This window comes from Perognathus longimembris, chromosome 14, assembly GCF_023159225.1.
Source record: "Perognathus longimembris pacificus isolate PPM17 chromosome 14, ASM2315922v1, whole genome shotgun sequence".
Lineage (NCBI taxonomy): Eukaryota > Metazoa > Chordata > Mammalia > Rodentia > Heteromyidae > Perognathus > Perognathus longimembris.
Window position 1 is genome coordinate 42,930,067 of NC_063174.1, and position 19,711 is coordinate 42,949,777.

The 19,711-nt window shown below is 48.4% G+C and overlaps 1 protein-coding gene across 7 annotated transcripts in view; it reads left to right on the forward strand.

Moving 5' to 3' along the window:
• The window catches only part of Esrrb (estrogen related receptor beta), a 169,690-nt gene that overhangs the window by 128,935 nt on the left and 21,044 nt on the right, over positions 1–19,711 (forward strand). For all 7 annotated transcript variants that reach the window (XM_048362434.1, XM_048362430.1, XM_048362431.1 and 4 more), the window contains one exon: positions 1,125–1,241. In XM_048362434.1, coding sequence (XP_048218391.1) covers positions 1,125–1,241 — 117 coding nt within the window. The remainder of the gene's footprint in view (positions 1–1,124; positions 1,242–19,711) is intronic.

Below are 19,711 nucleotides of genomic sequence, written 5' to 3' on the forward strand. Positions count from 1 at the left end.
ATTTTACCTTTTATTTTTATTTTTTTGCGCCAGTCCTGTGGCTTGAACTCAGGGCCTGGGCACTCTCCCTGAGCTTCTTTTTGCTCAAGGCTACCCAGCACTCTACCACTTGAGCCACAGCGCCACTTCTAACCTTTTCTATTTATGCGGTACTAATGAATCGAACCCAGGGCTTCATGCATACTAGGTAAGCACTGTACCACAAAGCCACATTCCCAGCCCTTCAATTTATTTTTAAAGCCAACTTTCCAGGCAGTGTCTAGTTCAAATCTTTGGTTTAGAAGGAGCACTCGCAGTTGGAAAGCACTTGCCTGGGAAGTGCAACGTCCTGGGTTCCATCCCCAGGAAAGACAAAAAAAAAATACAGTTAAAAAAAAACAACAACCAAAAAAGGGGCTGGGAATATGGCCTAGTGGCAAGAGTGCTCGCCTCATATACATAAAGCCCTGGGTTCAATTCTCCAGCACCACATATATAGAAAATGGCCAGAAGTGGTGCTGCGGCTCAAGTGGCAGAGTGCTAGCCTTGAGGAAAAAGAAGCCAGGGACAGTGCTCAGGCCCTGAGTCCAAGCCCAGGACTGGCAAAAAAAAAAAAAAAAGGAGCACTTGTTGTACAGATGAGTAAACTAAGACAAGGTGAGAGAAAGGTGATTTCTTTCAGGTCAGCAGAGCTGGGTAGCGTGGGGCCCTTCCAGTGGGAGACAGAATCCAGGCCCTGACTGCTGTGGGCTGACTGTCCATGAGGCTTTTCCCAGCAACAGGAGGTCCCAGGCTGGAGGCCGGAGGGGCAGGAGTTCTGGTGGTTGGCATAGGGCCTATGGTCTTCCTGGGATACAATGCCAGCACACTGAGTTTACCACCCATCCTGTTGGCAGCTACAGAGCTGGCCAGTGCTTTTCCAAATAGCTATTGGGCCACCAACTTCAGCCTGGAGTCCCTGCAGGGAAGAGTCTGAAACGGTCTGACAAGCAGTTCAGGCTCCTGCTTTGAGAAGCCCTTCCCTATGGAACCCCAGGCGGGGCAAGTTGTAGCTAAGGCCAGTGGGCCCCCAACAAGCCAGCCTCCCAGGGCTCGGGGAGGCCTGCAGGGCAGGCACCTGGCAACCCTCCCTCTCTGTGTTACAGGAAACATCGAGTACAGCTGCCCGGCCACCAACGAGTGCGAGATCACCAAACGGAGGCGCAAGTCTTGCCAGGCCTGCCGCTTCATGAAGTGTCTCAAAGTGGGGATGCTGAAGGAGGGTAAGAGGCTCCCCCACACTAATACCTTACCTGCTGCCAGGTTGGGGTGCAGCTTAGCTCTTCTCACTGAGGAGTTTCAAGGTCCCTGTGCCTTCCCCAGCTGGGGCCATCCTGGTTGCCTACATCTCCCCAACAAGCTGGCCACCTTCCCGCAGCCTAGGCACCTGTCACCTCCTGGGAGATAGACAGCTCTTGGCTTGTCACTCTCTGTCAGAAGCCTTCCTTTGGAGCAGGCCTCTCCCACCCAAGGGCCTGGTTTTAACACATTGCTTAGGGAAGGACAGAGGTGTTAAGGCCTAGAGTGATAAACAAACACCACACCTTTTGCCCACAAAGGTCTTTCTCACCTGCACAGGAGCCTTGTTTTCTGGGTCAGTGTGTGTGTGTGTGTGTGTGTGTGTGTGTGTGTGTGTGTGTGTGTGTGTGTGTGTGTGTGTGTGACAGGACATGGCTCTCTGCTCTTGAGTGCTTCCCTCCCTGCCATCCTATCTTCTTCTCTCTGTTTCTCCTCTTAGATTTGCACCATCTGGTATGGCTACCGCAGCCACCAAGCGTTAGACCTAACCAAGTTGTATGCTAGGGGAAACATGCACGCTGGTGGTGTGGGTCATGCCTGCAATCCTAGCCACTTGGGAGGTAGAGATCAGGAGTATTTTCACTTGAGACCAGCCAAGGCACGAAGTTTGGGAGACGCCATTTCCACCAGCAAGAGCGGAGTGTGGTAGCTTGATGGTGTGTGTCTGCTGACCCAGCTACACAGGAAGTGTAAAATAAGAAGGTTGTGGTTCATGCCTGCCTGAGCATAAACAATAACTACGGTGAAAAGGGCTGCACCCACCTAGTGAGCACAAAACCCGGAGTTCAACCCCACGTACTGCCAAAAATAATGACTTAAAAGGATTAAACACAAGACGGGGTAAATTGTGGCCGTGATCATTAACAAGGTAGATTTTACAGACCTGGAGGCATGGCTCAGGTGGTAGAACACTGGTCTTGAAAAAAAAAAAAGCCAAATGAGAGTAGAGGCCCTGAGTTCAAGCCCAGGACCAGGACACACAGAAAAAAATTGCCTGCAGATATGGTATTCGGGATCACCTGGGAAAGTGAGGCGTGCCTAAGCTGTTTTGTCTTCTTTCATGTAGCTTCTAGGAAACTTTCGATGATCTATGGCTCATGATGTGGACAAGTCTCCCTCACCGTCCTTATTCATCTGCTTAGTTTGACAAACGTTGTTCAGTGCGATTTGTATGTTTGTGCGTGTGTGCGTGTGTGTGTGTGTGTGTAAGTGTGTGTCTCCTCTAGCTTTCAAAGGGAGTCACTGGAAATTCTTAGTGATTAGCTTCTAGGCAGTTGGATCCTTCCAAAAGTGGGAAGAGGCAGGGAAAGAGGTTTGTGGAGACGGCGGTGGGGGGCGGGGGGAAGGGCCTGCGTTGAGGATGGTCTTCTGGGAGGAACAGGGAGGGCAATGGTGCCAGAAGCTTAGCTCGCACCTTCACCAGGCCCCAGGCCTCCTCCTCCGGACTCTTCTAGCACCCTCTGGAGAAGGGGATCCAGGTGAGCATCTCCTGTGAGACCACTTGGATGGACCCTTATATGTTGAGGAGACTGGGACCACCCCACTTCCGTTTCTGTGCCAGACACCCCTTCTCACCTGAGCGGTTCAGGTGTACAGCATCTGTACCAATAAAACAGGTTCCCCATTACCCCGGGGCTCTGCCTGGCATGCTGCCCTTTATGGTACGTTCGTCACTTACCTCTGTGATGGAGAGGGCCCCTCAGCTCCCACACATGTGCTGTCTGCTTCTCTGGGGACTCCATGAAGAAAACAGCCCTCTTTCTAGATGAAAACCTCAGCTGTATCTGAACCTGTATCTGACCTGCTGAAATGTTGGTCATGGATTCATTTGGACTGCACAGTTTTGGTCTTGTTGCATGTAGGATATGACCAAATCAGGGGCTGATCCCTGGGTCCCCGCTCCTTTGCTAGGCTGCCCCTCCTCCCCCCGCCAAGTGTCTTGTGGTGCTCCTGGGTGAGGAAGGGGGGGGCGGGGGAGGGGGGAAGCCCTCCGCTCTGGTCTCCTATGGTCCTTTTCATGGAGTGCTGGGGACCTGAGGGCATCAAGGTTTTGGAGAGGCTCTTTCCTCTTCACTTTGAGAGGGGGAGCAACCCCTATGCTGTAATTGGCGGGGGGAGGGGTAAGGACACAGGACAGGATGTGGCAGGCCTCCCAGAGCCTCTCCTGGCTAGGTGTGCAGCTTTTCTGCTTGGGCGTCCGAGGTTCTCCTGGGTGTCCGTGCACCTCTGACCTGGAGAAGTTGAGGTGACATGACGCTCCCACCCTTAGTCACCCACTGGGTTGAGGAGAGCTGGGCCCAGAGCTTCTGCTCTGTGCTGTGTGGCAAAGGTCAGGGGTGGAGGCGGGTAGAGGGGGTGGCCACTCAGAACCCCCAGACGGTCACTGCAGTGTACAGAATTCTCTTCAGGGTTTCTCCAGTGCTGGGGAGTGGGAGGCACTTTCTAGGGGTTCCCCACCCCCCAAAAAGGGTGATTTGCTGATGGCAGGCATGCTTGGGGCCAGTTTGATCACATGCAGAAGTATGAGAGCCGCATGGATACTGTGCATGCCCACCGTGGTGGGATGGTATGATGCACTGCGAGCACGGGCAGGAGCACTTGCAAGTGAGCCCACGGGGGCCCCTAGCCCATCACCAATAGCCCTGAGGTTGATAGACACACAGGATTGCAGCCACCATCCCGGGCAGATGTGCTAAGCCTGAGTCCTGCTAGGGAATGCTGCCTGCAGGAGGAAGGGATAGGGATAGTCACCAGCACAATCTCTCACCTTCCCCTCCGGCATGTCTAAAAGCAAAAAGGGAAAGCTGACACACAGGCTTCCTGAGGCTGGGGAGAGGCTGAGCGCCTGGCTCAGTGTGTGTCCCCACGGAGCTTTGGTGAGGTCCTGGGATCTGGGGCTCTGCAGGGACCGGGCCTCAGGAGAAGCAGACTTCACTCCGTGGCCTGGGTCCCTGCCAGGAAGAGGCTCTTGGCAACTACTCTGGCTGCAGCTTTTGTTTGGGTGTCCCTCCTGGCCTAGCTTCCCATAGCAGTTTAGGCTCCCCCCCTCTGCCGTCCCTAAAGCACGTGTGTGTGCGCGTGCGCGCGCGCTCTTGCGCGTGCCCATGCGCACATGCTGGTCCTGGAGCTTGAACTCTGGGCCTGGGCTCTGTCCCTGAGCTATTCAGCTCAAGGCTAGTGCTCTACCACTTGAGCCACACCACCACTTCCAATTTTCTGGTGGTTAATTGGACATAAGAGTCTCACAGACTTTCCTGCCCGGGTTGGCTTAGAACCATGATCCTCCAATCTCAGCCTCCTGAATATCTAGGATTACAGGCCTGAGCCACTGGCACTGGGCTTCTAAGTCATTCTTAAGACCCCAACTGGGGTTGGGAATATGGCCTAGTGGTAAAGTGCTCGTCTCGTATACATGAAACCCTGGGTTTGATTCCTCAGCACCACATACACAGAAAAAGCCAGAAGTGGCGCTGTGGCTCAAGTGGTAGAGTGCTAGCCTTGAGCAAAAAGAAGCCAGAGACAGTGCTCAGGCCCTGAGTTCAAGCCCCAGGACTGGCAAAAACCAAAACCAAACAAAAGTAAAATATTAAAAAAAAAAGTCACCAACCTCACCCTTTCTACAACTGTGTTATGAGTTAGGGTTCCACAGGGTCTTGGGCTGGTGGCCTGAGTTACAGAGTATGATGCCCCCATCACCTGTGAATCTGAACCTCTAATACCTAGCAGCTCGAGAACTTTGATAACTTTTCCTTTCCTTACTAGTCATCTGAAAGACTGCTCAGTGGTTTAGGGGCCCCAGCAATTACTGGGAGAGAAGTGGGACATGGGAATGACTTCCTTAGTCTCAGGTCTTCAGATAGATCAACTAATTTGGCACTAAGTGTATGTCCCCTGTGGCTTTCCTTTGCACTGCCTGGGTCTTCAGGGCAGCTTGTGCAGTAGAGTTGAAGCCCGCGGTCTATTTATTTATTTATTTGTCTTTTTTGTACTGGGGATTGAACCCAGGATGTTGTACTCACTTGCTAGGCAAGTGCTTTGCCACTGAGCTACATCCCAGCCCCTATTTATTTATTTGTTTGTACTTTGTTTTGTACTGAAGCTTGAACTCAGGGCCTCATGCTCTCCCTTAACCTCTTCCACTCAAAGCTGTTGCTCTAACACTTGAGCCTTCATTTCTGCTTATGGCTTTGTTGTTGTTGGTTAATTAGAGATGAGAGTTTCACAGACGTTTCTGCCCAGGCTGGCTTTGAACGGTGATCCTCAGATCTCAGCCTCCTGAGTAGGTTTACAGATGTGAGCCTCCAGCACTGGGTCCATGTGCTCTATGTCTTAGGGAGCTCCCCAAGCATTCAGTATAGCTCTGAGATTCCAGCAACTTCTTAGTCATCCTGTCCCTGTATACTTCACCTTCTCCTCTCCCTCCTACCAGCCATGAGCCTCCCCATCCCCATTATCCCTCTGCTCTCACTCCCCAAGTGTTTTCTAAAAGAGATTTGATTTCCGTGAGAGCTGGGCCTGCATCCATGCAATCTGCTCACTCTTCCTTTGTGCTTGTTGGGAAGGCGGAGGGCTCCTTGGGGGATTCTGGATAATTGGGTTAGTGGCCAGCTCGTGTCAGGAAATTAAAAGGAGGCCCCGATCATGTTCCTGCTGCATGGGCTTTAATGGCTTTGTGTTTTATAGAGGAATCTGCCTCCAGCCCAGGCCAGAAATACCATTTATCTGGGCCCTGTGCATGAAGAAAGAGAATGAGAGATGAGTTGTCTTTAAAGATTCTTTTTCTTTCCTGAAATACGTTTGAGTTTTAAAACAAAACCAGCTTGGCAGCACTTCAGAAAACAGCATTGAACCACACAGGCTGACAACACTTACCATAGGTTTGGGTCTCCCTGTACTTTCCATCTTCCATTCATGCCTAACTGTGCTCCCCTCCCTCACACATGAGACCACTCTGGAGGTCTTCCCGCATGTCTTGAAGCCTCCCGTGCCAGGACCTCTGGATGGACAAGTGTTGATGGAATGGAATCACCCGATCGTGCCTATGTCAGCCTTCTTACTGTTCACTCTCAGGGCATGTGGCACATTGGATAGTAGATCATTTAGATTTGGTAAAAAGCCCCAGCTTCACCATTTTACCAGCTCTTTGGGCAAGCTGCTTAAGCTTGGAATGCCTGGCTTTCCTCCTCTCATAGACTTTCCTGCCTAGGCTGGCTTTGAACCATGATCCTCAGAGCTCAGCCTCCTGAGTAGCTAAGGATTATAGGCATGAGCCACCAGCACCTGGATATATATATATATATATATATATATATATATATATATATATATTTCTTTTTTTGCCAGTCCTCAGGCTTGGACTCAGGACCTGGGCACTGTCCCTGAGCTACTTTTTGCTCAAGGCTAGCACTCTATCACTTGAGCTACAGTACCACTTCTGGCTTTTTCTGTTTATGTGATGTTGAAGAACCCAGGGCTTCATGCATGCAAGGCAAGCACTCTATGGTTAAGCCATATTCCCAGCCCCTTTACCATATTTTTAGCTCAAATCATTGTGTATATTTATGGGGGTATAATGTGATTTTTTAAATTTTTTTTATTTGTTTATTGATTGAACACAATTTTTTTGACAAGGTGTTGTGCAAAAAGGGTACAGTTACATAGTAGGGCAGTGTGTACATTTCTTGTGATATCTTACGTCCTGTTTTTCTTTTTCTTTTCTTTTATTTTTTTGGCCAGTCCTGGGCCTTGGACTCAGGGCCTGAGCACTGTCCCTGGCTTCTTTTTGCTCAAGGCTAGCACTCTGCCACTTGAGCCACAGCGCCCCTTCTGGCCGTTTTCTATATATGTGGTGCTGGGGAATTGAACCCAGGGCTTCATGTATACAAGGCAAGCACTCTTGCCACTAGGCCATATCCTCAGCCCCTATGTCCTGTTTTTCTATCTCTTCTCTAGGTCAGGTAGACATATATACAATATACAATGTATTAAGAACATATACAGTAGCCACGTGGCCACGCCCTAATGTGATGTTTTGATCTATGGATTGTTAGAGATTAAGTCAAGCTATTCCATGTATCTATCACTTTACTGGTTTATTTGTTGTTTTTTGTGGTGAGAACATTAAAATTCTATTTTAACAATTTTAAAATACATTATCATCACTGTTATTCGCTGTGATTACTAGGCAGTATCATGAATCACCAAAACCCAATCCTCCAGCCAGACTTTGTATCACTTGTCCCATCTTTCCCTTAATTGATTTTCTTCTTTCACCCAGGAAGCAGTTTCGTTTGCCCCCACAGCCTCTTTCTGCACTGCTTAGGATCTTACTTCAACTTTCTTTCCTTCTTCCCCTCCCCTTTCCCCTTTTCTGTGTGTGTGTGTGTGTGTGTGTGTGTGTGTGTGTGTGTGTGTGTGCGCGCACATGCGCATGCACGCACACATGTTCAAATATTGGAACTTGAACTCCAGTCTTCTCCCTCCTGTTGGCTTTTTCACTCACAGCTGGTGGTCTACACTTGAGCCATGCCTCTATTTCTAGCCTTTTGCTAGTTAGTTGGGAATAAGAGTCTCAGACTTTTCTGTCTGGTCTGGCTTTGAACTGTGATCTGTAGAACGTATCCTCCTGACTAGGATTATAGGCATGAGCAGCTGGCAGAAATTTTCTTTTTGTGGCATACTGTAGCTTGAATTCATGACCTCATGCTTGCTAGGTAGGCACTTTCTCACTGGAGCCACACATATAGCCTTCCTCCCTCTTTTCCTCCCTCCTCTTTCTCCCTTCTCTTTCTTCTCTTATTTATTATGAAAGAATCCATTTCTCCCCCAGTCCTGGGGCTTGAACTCAGGGCCTAAGCACTGTCCCTGGCTTCCTTTTGCTCAAGACTAGAACTCTATCACTTGAGCCACAGCGCCACTTCCAACTTTTTCTGTTTGTGTGGTGCTGAGGAACCAAACTCAGGGCTTCATGCATGCTAGGCAAGCACTCTACCACTAAACCACATTCCCAGCCCTTCGTTCATTTTCTTTCTCTCTCTCTTTCTCTGTTCCTTCCTTCCTTCCTTTTCTTTTTTTGTTGGATATGGGGCTTGAATTCAGGGCCTAGGTGCTATCCCTGAGCTCTTTTGCTGAAGGCTAGCAGTCTACCACTTTGAACCAAGCTCTACTTCCTGTTTTCTAGTAGTAAGCTGGTGGTAAGAATCTCATGGAAGTCCTGGCTTTGAACCATGATCCTCAGATCTCAGCCTCGTAGCTAGGATTACAATCATGGGCCACCAGCACCCAGGTGTGTGTGTGTGTGTGTGTGTGTGTGTGTGTGTGTGTGTGTGTGTGTGAGTCCTGGTACTTGAACTCAGGGCTGCATCTTCACTTCTGGCCTTTTGCTGGATAATTGGAAATAAGAGTTTTATCCACTGTTCTCCCCAGGCTAGATTTGAACCATGATCCTCACATCTCAGTCTCTTGAGTAACTACAGTCATAGGTGTGAGCCACTGGTGCCTAACAAGAGCCATGATGAATTTGCACCATCTATCACAGATTAGGAAAGGGAGGGTGACAAGTATCTGCCTGGCTTGATCTGACCCCTCTGAGCTTAGATGATTTTCCCAGGGCCACACAGCTAGCCAATGACACACTGGGGTTGGAGTTTAGTCTTGCGGGTCATTCCTAGCCTTGCTCAGTAGCCAACCCCATAACTCCTCAGAGGCGATGAAAGGAAGGGAAAGCTATTGAGAGGCTGGATGAAGAAATTACTTCCCTGGGGGTATAAGTTGCAGACATCTTGTGGCATGTGGTGCCTAGGGCAAGAAGAGTCTAGGGGAGTGCATGGGAGCACGCTAGAATGCTGAGACTCCATCTTACCCAATAGGGTGGGTAAGATTCTCCATCAAAGCCAGAATGCTGGGGCTCCATTTTACCTACCAGGAGGCCAGGAGTTCACAGAATAGTTAGCTGGAACCCCAGAATATTAGGTGTTATGTGTGTTTGCATGCCTGCCAGGCTCTCTCTTGGATTTTAGGTCGTCAGGGTCCACCCCCAAGTCCCCAGGATGGAACAGTGGTCAGATAAGAGAATCATCTGAGGCCCAGACTTGGTCCATGATCAGCACCGCCAGAGGAGCTCTGAAAAGTGGTCATTCCTGAACTCATCCCCAGACCGCTGGGGGCTGACTCCTGAGTCAGCTCCTAAGGGCTTTCCAGATTATTCTGAAGGCTGGTCAGGACCGGTGGCTGGGAGTTTGGGATGTAAATCAAGGTTCCCACCCCACCTCGGACATTTCCTGGTGCCGTGACTGCTCAGGTCACTGTTTTTCTAACCCTCTGGTTTTCCCTTCGGGCTGATAACAGTCCTTTATTCTCCCTCCAACTCGCTTTTCAAATAGGTACGGGTCTGCTGTGTCCTTAGTAAAGCAAGGATGTCGAGTTGTGTGCTGGTGAGTGCAAGTTCCAGAGTGGGAAAGAGAAAAAAGTCGTGACCACGAATACCCTGTTAGGCCACTAGGGCCCTGCCTGCCCTTCCCGGCTTGGGGGTCGGGAAGAACTCTGGTTTTGAGGTCTTTCCTCTTATCTAAACCTCCTACTGGCAGATGGAGGAAAGGGGGTGGGGCCCCTGGTCAGGTGCAGGGCCATACTCTGCGGAATTTTTTTCTGGTTATTTTTAGTGCCTGGAAGAAACTTAAACTGGTCTCAGAGGCTGATGCCCTGCACATTTGACTATTTTTACTTCTGAAAGACTGGGATCTCGTCCAGCTTAGGGAGGAAAAATGAGCAGAAAGAAGGAGGGGTCAGAAGAAGCAGGCATGATTTTACTTCTATTGTGGAAAAAAAAAATCAAAAGCCTGGTACTATCAGTTCCTCCCATGAGGAACAAGAAGGTACTATTGAGTGCCTGCTATTTGCTCTACTACATAGCTCATATATTGTGTTAAATTCCGTTAATCTAAGAAAGGTGTGTGTGTGTGTGTGTGTGTGTGTGTGTGTGTGTGTGTGTGTGTGTGTGTGTGTGTAGGTTGGTCCTGGGGCTTGAACCCAGGGTCTAGGAACTGGAACTGTCCCTTAGCTTCTTCACTCAAGGCTAGCACTCTGCCACTTGAGCCACAGCTTCATGTCTGGCTTTTGGTGGTTAATTGGAAATAAGAGTCTCACAGACATTCCTGTCTGGATTGGCTTCAAATGAAGATCCTCAGATCTCAGCCACTTGAGTAGCTAGGATTACAGGCATGAGCCACCATCAGCATCTGGCTAAAAGGTAAATTAAAATTTTTTTCCTGCTTTATTGAGATACAGCCCACCTACTTAGAATGTATAATTTCACAGATTCTGGCATCTTACACTAATATTTTCTGTAAACTGTAGTAAAATATCTTATACATTTTACCACTAAAAAATCTTAAAAAAAAAAAAGTTATGCTGGTCCTGAGGTTTCAAGGTAGGGCTTGGGAGCTGTCCCTGAGCTTTTGTGCTCAAGGCTAGTGCTCTATCACTTAAGCCACAGCTCTACTTCCAGCTTTTATGGTGCTTAACTATAGTTAAGAGTCTCATGAGCTTTCCTGCTTGGGCTGGCTTTGAACTGCAATCTTCAGATCTCAGCCTTCTGCAAAGCTAGGATTACAGGTGTGAGTCACTGGTGCCAGGCTAAAAAAATTAAAAGATCCAACAAAGACCAAAAAGAATTTTTTTTTTTTTTTGTCTCTCATAGGGTCAGAACTCAGGGGCTGGATACTGTCCCTGAGCAATTTTGCTCAAAGCTAGCATTCTACCACTTTGAGACATAGCTCCACTTCCAGTTTTTAGATAGTTAATTGGAGATAAGAGTCTCAAGGACATTTTTTGCCTGAGCTGATTTTGAACCTGGATTCTCAGATCTCAGCCTCCTCCTGAGTAGCTACGATTATAGGTGTGAGCCACCAGCAACTGGCCAAAAACAAAGCATTTTAAACCCAGGATTACTTATGTAATCCGGGTAGTCAGGAGGCTATATAATAAGACTTTGTCTCAACAAATAAACACAAAGACCGAAACCTGAAAAACTCATTTAAGTATTCAGTTCAGTGTTAAAATGAGCATTTAGATTTTATAGCCTCCATCTCTATTCCAAAAAGTTTTCAACATCCCAAATTCATTCCCCCTTGCTCCTCTTCTCCCCACACTGCCAGCAAGCTCCATCCAGACTCTTGGAATTTGACTATCCTAGATGCCTCAGATAAAGGGAATTGTATAATACTTGTCCTTTTCTGTCTGTTTTTTTTCGTGGGGGCTTGGACTCAGAGCCTGAGCACTGTCCCTGGCTTCTTTTTTGCTTAAGGCTAGCACACTGCTACTTGAGCCACAGTGCTACTTCTGGCTGTTTTCTGTATTGTGGTGCTGGGGAATTGAACCCAGGGCTTCATGTATGGGAGGCAAGCATTCTTGCCACTAGGCCATATCCCTAGCCCCTTCTGTCTGTTTTATTTCACCTGGCATAGCATTCTTACAATTCACCCATATTGTAACAGATAGCAGAACACCACCCCCACCCCCGGCCTTTTTTTTTTTTTTTTTTTTGCAAGTCCTGGGGCTTGAGCTCGGGGTCTGAGCACTGTCCCTGGCTTCTTTTTGCTCAAGTCTAGCACTCTGCCACTTGAGCCACAGTGCCTCTTCTGGCTTTTTTTATGTTTATGTGATGCTGAGGAATCGAACCCAGGGCTTCATGCATGCTAAGCAAGCACTGTACTGCTAAGCTACATGCCAAGCCCAGCAGAACCCTTCTATGACTAGTGTTGAATGTATATGCTGTGTTTGTTTATCCACATTCATGGCAACTGGAGTTGTTTCTACCTTTTAGTTATCGCAATTACTGCAGTAAACACTGGCATATACATATATGTTTGAATTTCTACTTTCAATGCTTTTTCTTTATTTTTTCAGTGTAGAGGATCAATGAGACCCAGGACCTTGCACATGCTAGACAAGCTCTCTACCGCCAAGCTCCATCTCCGCTCACTGAGTGTAATTCTTTTGTTGCTGTAGTTGGTTGCAAAACTGGTACCTGACACTTTGCTCATTGGCTGGTACTTACCAGCTAAGCCACTCTTCCAACCCCACCTTGCAGTTCTTCTGGGTATCTACCTAAGAGGAGAACTGCCAGGTCAGATGATAAATATGTTTTGCTTTGGCAGCAAAAAAAAAAAAAAAAAAAAAATTGTATTCCACCAACACTTGCACCATTTGATTTTTTTCGGCCAGTATTAAAAATTGGTTTTTCATTAAGTTTTTGTTTTGAGGCCGTTGTAGACTCAGTTGCAGCTGTGAGAAATTACAGAGACCCCACATCTCCCCCAATGTGCCATCTTGCACAGTTATAATCTACCACTAGACCATGATAAGATTGGGACATCTTCAAGGATAAAGTAACTTTAATAACAGTGAATATTGAACTTACTATTTGCTATCCACATTTATTTATTTTGTTTTGTTTTGTTTTTTGCCAGTCCTGGGGCTTGGACTCGGCCTGAGCACTGCCCCTGGCTTCTTTTTGCTCAAGCCTAGCACTCTACCACTTGAGCCACAGCGCCACTTCTGGCCTCCATATATGTGGTCTGAGAAATCAAACCCAGGGCTTCATGTATACGAGGCAAGCACTCTTGCCACTAGGCCATATTCCCAGCCCCAATTATTTATTTTATTATTATTTTGCTTGGCTTTTTCACTGTCAGATGGCCTCTGCTATTTGAGCCATACCTCCACTTCTGGTTTTTTGCTGGCTAATTGGAGATAAGGGTCTCCAGGACTGGTTTTGAACCAAGATCTTCAGATCTCAGCATCCTGAGTAGCTGGGATTGCAGGCATGAGCCCAGCTTCTGCTGGTTATTTTACTATTTAGTATTCTTATTCTTATTCTTATTGCCAGCCCTAGGCCTTGAACTCGGTCGGGGACTAGGCACGGTTCCTGAGCTTTTTTCCCCCTCAATGCTAGCACTCTACCACTTGAGCCATAGCACTACTTCCAGCTTGTTTGAGGTCAGTTTCCTGCAGGGCTGACTTTGAACCATGATCCTCAGACCTCAGCCTCCTAAGTAGCTAAGATTAGAGGTGTGAGCCACCAGCATCAGAGAAACTACTGAGATTTAGAGTCCTCTAGAAGCCAACAGCTTATGCAACAACAAGCAAGGTTGATTCCTCTCACAAGTAATGTAGAGATGGGCCCTTGCTGGTATCACAATGCTTCTCAGCCACAGTGTCAAGGGCTCAGTTCTTTCTTTCTGCTTTCCACTGGCCAGAATCAGGCCATAAGCCCCATCTTGCTAAAAGAGACCCCCAAGGAGGGGGTAGGAGGTATAAGAGGACCAGAGGAGCAAATTGAATAATTATTAGGATTGTCTGGGACATGCCGTCTCCAACAACAAAAATGGTGATGTACTTCTAATAAGAGTCCTGATACAGTATCTGGTGGTAACAGGGGTGAGAACCAGTCCATGCCATTATGTCTTAGGGAGGTGCTTCTTGTTTATTAAAATTGTGAGCAGCTTACTCAGTAAAAGATAAAAAGTATAGTGTCAGATAGCAAGGATAGGCATAACTGACCAGTGTCTGTTTAAGCAGTATGCAGAGGGATCCGGACATCTGTTCATTATCTCTGCCCTTGAGGTGCTGACAGTGCTCAGATCATGAGAAGACGGTATCAATAAAGACAAATATGTAGAAGGTAGGGAGATGACAGGTCTGAAAGCATTATGCAGATTGAGACAATAAAGGCTGCTTGCCAGGGAAGGCAGGTACCCAAGTGTGTTCAGATTCATAAAGGATTGTCTAGTAGAAAGGGAGTTAGTTGTCTTGCTGAATGGGATGGAGAGAAGGAAGGGATCAGCAGGTAGAGCACTGTTCAAAACCAGAGGAAAAGCCAGCCTGCCTATAATCCTAGCTACTCAGGAGGCTGAGATCTGAGGATCATGGTTCAAAGCCAGCCTGGGCAGGAAAGTCCTTGAGACTGTTATGTCCAATTAACCACCAGAAAACCGGAAGTGGCACTATAGCTCAAGTGGGAGAATGTTAGCCTTGAGCTGAATAGCTCAGGGACAGCACCTAGGTCGAGTTCAAGCCCCATGACTGACCCAGGGGGGAAAAAAAAAACCAAAAACACCAGAGGAGACTGTTATAAAGTCTAGTTTGCCAGGAGGGAGCAGACCTCTGCAGTCGGGTAGGACATAGGTAAGCTGTGAATGAGATAGGACAGAGATGGTTGTTTTTTGTTTTGTTTTGTTTTGTCTGTTGTTGGGCTTGAACTCTGGGCCTGGGTGCTGTCCCTGAACTCTTTTGCTCAAAGTTAGCGCTCTACCACTTTGAGCCACAATGCCACTTTTGGTTTTCTGGTGGTTAATTGGGACATAAGAGTCTCATAGACCCTCCTGCCTGGGCTGGCTTTGAACTGGGATCCTCAGATCTCAACCTCCAGAGTAGCTAGGACAGATGTGATTCACTAGTACCCAGCTAGAAGGGTTCATTTTTAACTCATATTATCATACCTATGGGGTGGGTCCAGGGCTTGGAAGTCCTGATCTAGAAGGGGCCAGGGACCAGCAGGGAGGTGAGTTTTTGTCATTACTGCTGTGATAGAGAATGAGGTTGTGGCGGTCTCTGCCCTTGGCTTGCAGAGGGTCTTTGAATGAATAGTAATTGCTTTCTGGAGCAATGTGGGCAAGGGGAATGTGGCCATTTCACTTAGGTGTGACCCACTGACCCAACCCTAGACTTGGGCTCCATGGGGTGGGAAATAGATCTGGATAATGAGTAGCAAATCGGTAGAGGAGTGCCGCAGGCCTGGCTCCTCTTCTAAGAACCACTGATTGAAAGAGATGAAGGATACAGAAGGAAATAAACCCAAGGTGGCTTATAGAGCACCTGGTCTCAGGAACAGGGGTTCCAGGAGCTGGCCTCATCCAAATAACCCTTTGGACTGCTTTACAATAGATCACAAAGGCATTCAGTTGTCACAAGGGAGTGAGCAGAGTAGGAGCTGCCGTGCCACTTCCCTGTGCCTGATGGTGAAACTGGGGCTGGGGAAGCTTGCCTAGTTCAAGGCTGTGTGGAGATGATCTGGGAGTGGTCACTGGATTCGAGGGTGGGCCTCGCTGGATACACAGGCTGCAGCCACCATGGACTTGGGCATAGGCAGGAACTGCCAGGAAGCAGGCCCGTTTTACCAGACCTCAGAATATGCACAATTAAACCTAACAGTCTCCTTAAAAGAAAGCTGATAATTGACATATTTATTGATGGGAATCATTGATCATTAGGCTGTAAAAGATCTAGAGGAGAGTTTATCTTTGCTGTGACCTGTAGGCCATGCCTTAGTATGGTGAGACGCTCACTGCTGATTCTTTTGTTGGACAAATCACTCTCTCTCACTCTGAGTCTGGGTTTTTGTTGGTAAAATGAGGGTAATTGTGCCTGGTCTCTATATTGTGGGTTAAATAGCATAACATTTCCAGGAAGCATGCTGTTGGCCATTGTTGGCCATTGTTAATTTCCAGGTGTTCATAGTGCTTTTCATAAGCACCTACCATGTGCCAGGTTCCCTGAGAGACCTTGTAAAGAGGCCTCATGATTCCTGCATGAGTAGTCCTGGCCTTCAGGGAGGGGTGCCAGGTCAGTAGGGGAATTCCAGGTGCTACTGAAGAAGCATCAGTCTCATGTGGAATGAGGGAGGTAGGAGGATGAACATCCACTAAGGGTCAGGCCCTGTGTCCAGAGAATTCCAAAAAGAGCATCAGCAGAAGTGGCCACTGCCCAGCCGTACCTTGCCGAGAGGTAGCTGTCTCTGCCTTTTGTCCCAAAGTTGTCTCTGGCTGACAGCTACCCGGGACAAGAGGAGACCTTAGAGTGGCTTCTGGCAAGGAGGTGAGAAGGTGAGTCAGGGCTCCAGCCAAACTGGAAAATGACAAGCGTCAGCCCCTAGAAGTTTGTGGGCACCCTGGAAATATGGTCATCATTGTCCTTTGTGAGTAAAGTTTGATTTTTCACTCTTGGTCTCTTCTGGAGTTTTAAGTTATGGATTGGTTTCCTGGGTGTGGGTGTGGTAGGCAGGGGGTCTTCTGTGACAACATGTTGCAGAATGGGGTCAGAAACTCTTCTATGGGGAAGTTCCCCTGCTTCATATGTGTGTGTATGTGTGCACATGTGCGCGCACAAGGGGTGAGGGTTGAACCACAATCCCTGCAGCCGGCTGTGTTAGGTGTGCTGGGTAGGCTCAGCCATCCCCTAAGGTTCCAGGGTTCTGATGGAGACAGAGTCTACAACAGTGTGCCATAGCCAACAGCAGCACCTTGCAAAGAGGCCCCTGGTGGTGGATTGATGGGGCACTGTTGGCCTGTGGCCCACACTTTTAAAGGCAGCAAAGACTGGGCATGTTCTATTCCTGTATGTGCCCTGACACTGCCATGGTAGACTGCCCCATGCTTTCATTGGGTGTCACCAGCTCAGCCTGCACCTGCGAGTTAGTTAGGCAGGGCATGACACCTTGGCAGGTGATGTGATCACCAGGGCTTAATCCCTACACTGAGTCCACAGGGCCCCAGTTGCCTTCCTAGTCTATGCTGGAGCATACTCAACTGTGCACTTGCCTCCTTTCCCCTTCCTCCATGTTGCTTGCTGTTACTGGAGACACCAGCATAAATGTGGGCATGCACAAATGTCTGAATCTCCAGGCAGAGCCCGAGCTAGAAGACTGTATTGGAAGTCAAGCTGGGGAACTGAGATCCACACTCTGAAACCACGGATGAGCCCAGGTGCCAGGAATAAATGCATCAGTCTGGCTTTGACCAGGATCTTAGCCCTGGGGGCTACCTGAAGGCTTTTGTGCCTCCAGTCCAGTCAGGCCTCAACCTCCCTCATGTCTGTGTGGTCAGGTTGGTTGTGTCTCTTCTCTTGAGAACATGGAAAAGAGAACTAAGGCCTCAGGTATCAAGTGAAAGGCAGGGCACAGGCCCCCAAGGAGATAGGGGAGTCTCCAACAGGAGAGTTACCTGGATTGGTTTGGTTTTATTAAGACAATGTCTTGATGAATAAGCACAAGGCTGGTCTTAAACACAGGTCCATTCCCACTTCTACATCTCCTTAGTGCTGGGATCACAGGACTGCATCCTAAGGCCTAGAGAGAGTTACCTGGAATAAAAATCATACGGGGTGGGAATGCTGAGTAGCACCCTATCACTACCACTGCGTTCAAAGTAGCATACTGAACCGGGTACTGGCAGCTCATACCTGTCACCCGACTACTAGGATCATGAGATCTGAGAATCCTAGTTTGAAATCAGCCCAAGCAGAAAGCTCCCTGGCATTAGCTCCAGAAATGGCACAAATGGCAGAACTCCAGCCTAGAGCAAAAAGGCCTAAAGGACATTGCCCAGACCCTGAATTCAAGCCCTACGACCAGCATAAACAACAACAAAAAAGCAGTATATGGACCAAAAGTACCAAGGTGTGGGGGCTAAAAGACATAGCTGATGAAAATGATCGAAGTGCCAAGAGATAACCCCTTCTGATGGTCGATTGGTGCTGAGGGGGGTGGGGATAGGGGTTCCCTGTGCCTCTGGGATGAGGATGTGGGCTTCAGTCATTCACTGAAAATTGTGTGAGAGCCCTCCCTTATCTATTTAAATGAATTGTCCCCACTCCACCCTTTTCACAATTTCAGTTGTTCAGAGCTCAAGGAAACTTCCCATTTCTGTGGACTAAATGGTAGAAACCTCCCATTTCTATGTACTTAAGACTAGTTAGGAGAAACTGGAGACTTGCCCCTGGCATGAATGCAATCTGAAGCTTTCTCCCATTACTCTGCCATGTTCCTGACTTCCTCCCGGCTTTCCCAGAGTAAGGCCTGCCTGGGCTGAGTGGCTTGCCTCCTGCCTCAGGGTGTGGGTGGGCCTGGGGTTGGGGCTGGAGCTCACTGTTGCTTCTGGCCTGCCCTTTCACTCATCTGAATCTGTACCCATTGGGCTTCACTTGGAGGGCGCTGGCCGGGGCTCTGCAGATATTCTTAACTTGGAGGGAAGGAACCTGTGCTTGGTATGTCACCCGGTGGCTGAGGCAGCAGCCACACTTCCTTGCTCTAAGGACTCTGCTCTCCATCTCCGATGAATGTTTCATAGTCCACGGACATTTCATGATCAGGATGAGAACTGCTCACATTAGTTCAACTCCAAGGAGCCCAAAGACGGGCCTGCACGTGGACAGGCTTTGGAACCCGGAGCAGAAAGGCAGAAGTGGATCCCAGGCTTCCAGGGACTCCAGCACCCTGGTTTGGTTTGGGTGACTACTCAATGGGGCTGCACTTCAACTTCTACTTCCTCTTCAGTCTCATTCCCCCTTCCCCCTTTGCTCTCCATGTTCAAACTTGGGAGCTAATGTGACAGCTTCCATTGTAATTGGTGCCATCCTACATCCCCATGATGGTTGGATTTGCGTGTGTGTTTGTGTGTGTGTGTGTGTTTGAGAGAGAGAGAGAGAGAGAGAGAGAGAGAGAGAGAGCATGATGTAGAACCTCATCTCTGGAGGATATAGCTAGGATTTTTTAAATTTTTAATTTTCTGGTATTGAGGCTTGAACTCTGGGCCCTTAGCTTTTTATGCTTAAGGTGTTACCATTTCCCCTACCTCAGGTCCTCAGCTCCTCCCATTAGCCCCCAGATCCACCCATACCTAAACTCCCTGCCTTAGAGCTATAATGGGCCACCCCCACTCACTGTTCAGACCTACCTACTTCCCCTTTAGCCCCAGAGAAGCTGCCACCTTGATAAGGTGCTGCTGCCATGTTGCTCCCTCTCCCGTGGGAGATATGGCCCCACTAATAAACCCCCTTATGAACCTTCTTCTCCTGTCCGTGACTATCTCTGCATGGTCCCCTGGGATGGCTGGGACAGATCCTTTCATAAGCCTGATGCTATATCACTTGAGCTATACCTCTACTTCTGGCCTTGTTGTGGTTAGAGTTTAGAGTTTCATGGGCTTTCCTGTCAAGGCTGGCTTGAACAGCCATCCTCAGATCTCAGCCTCCTGAGTACCTAGGTTATAGCGTGAAGCACCAACACCAGGCAGACAATGACCTTTGTAATAAGGGCCTGCTATGTGTTTCTGTCCCTGTAGGGCAGTTACAAGTATCTGCCAATGCAGGATCTTTTCATCTTGACAAGAAAATCTCCACCTTCCCCTGATGGTCTAAAACACTGACATATTTTCCTTTTTGAAAGACAAAGGCTCTGGACTGGGAATGTGGCTTAGTGGTAGATTGCTTGCCTAACATGCATGAAGCCCTGGGTTCAATTCCTCAGCACCACATGAACAGAAAAGCTGGGAATGGCACTGAGTCAAGTGGTAGAGCTCTAGCCTCGAGCACAGAGAGACTCAGGGACAGTGTTCAGGCC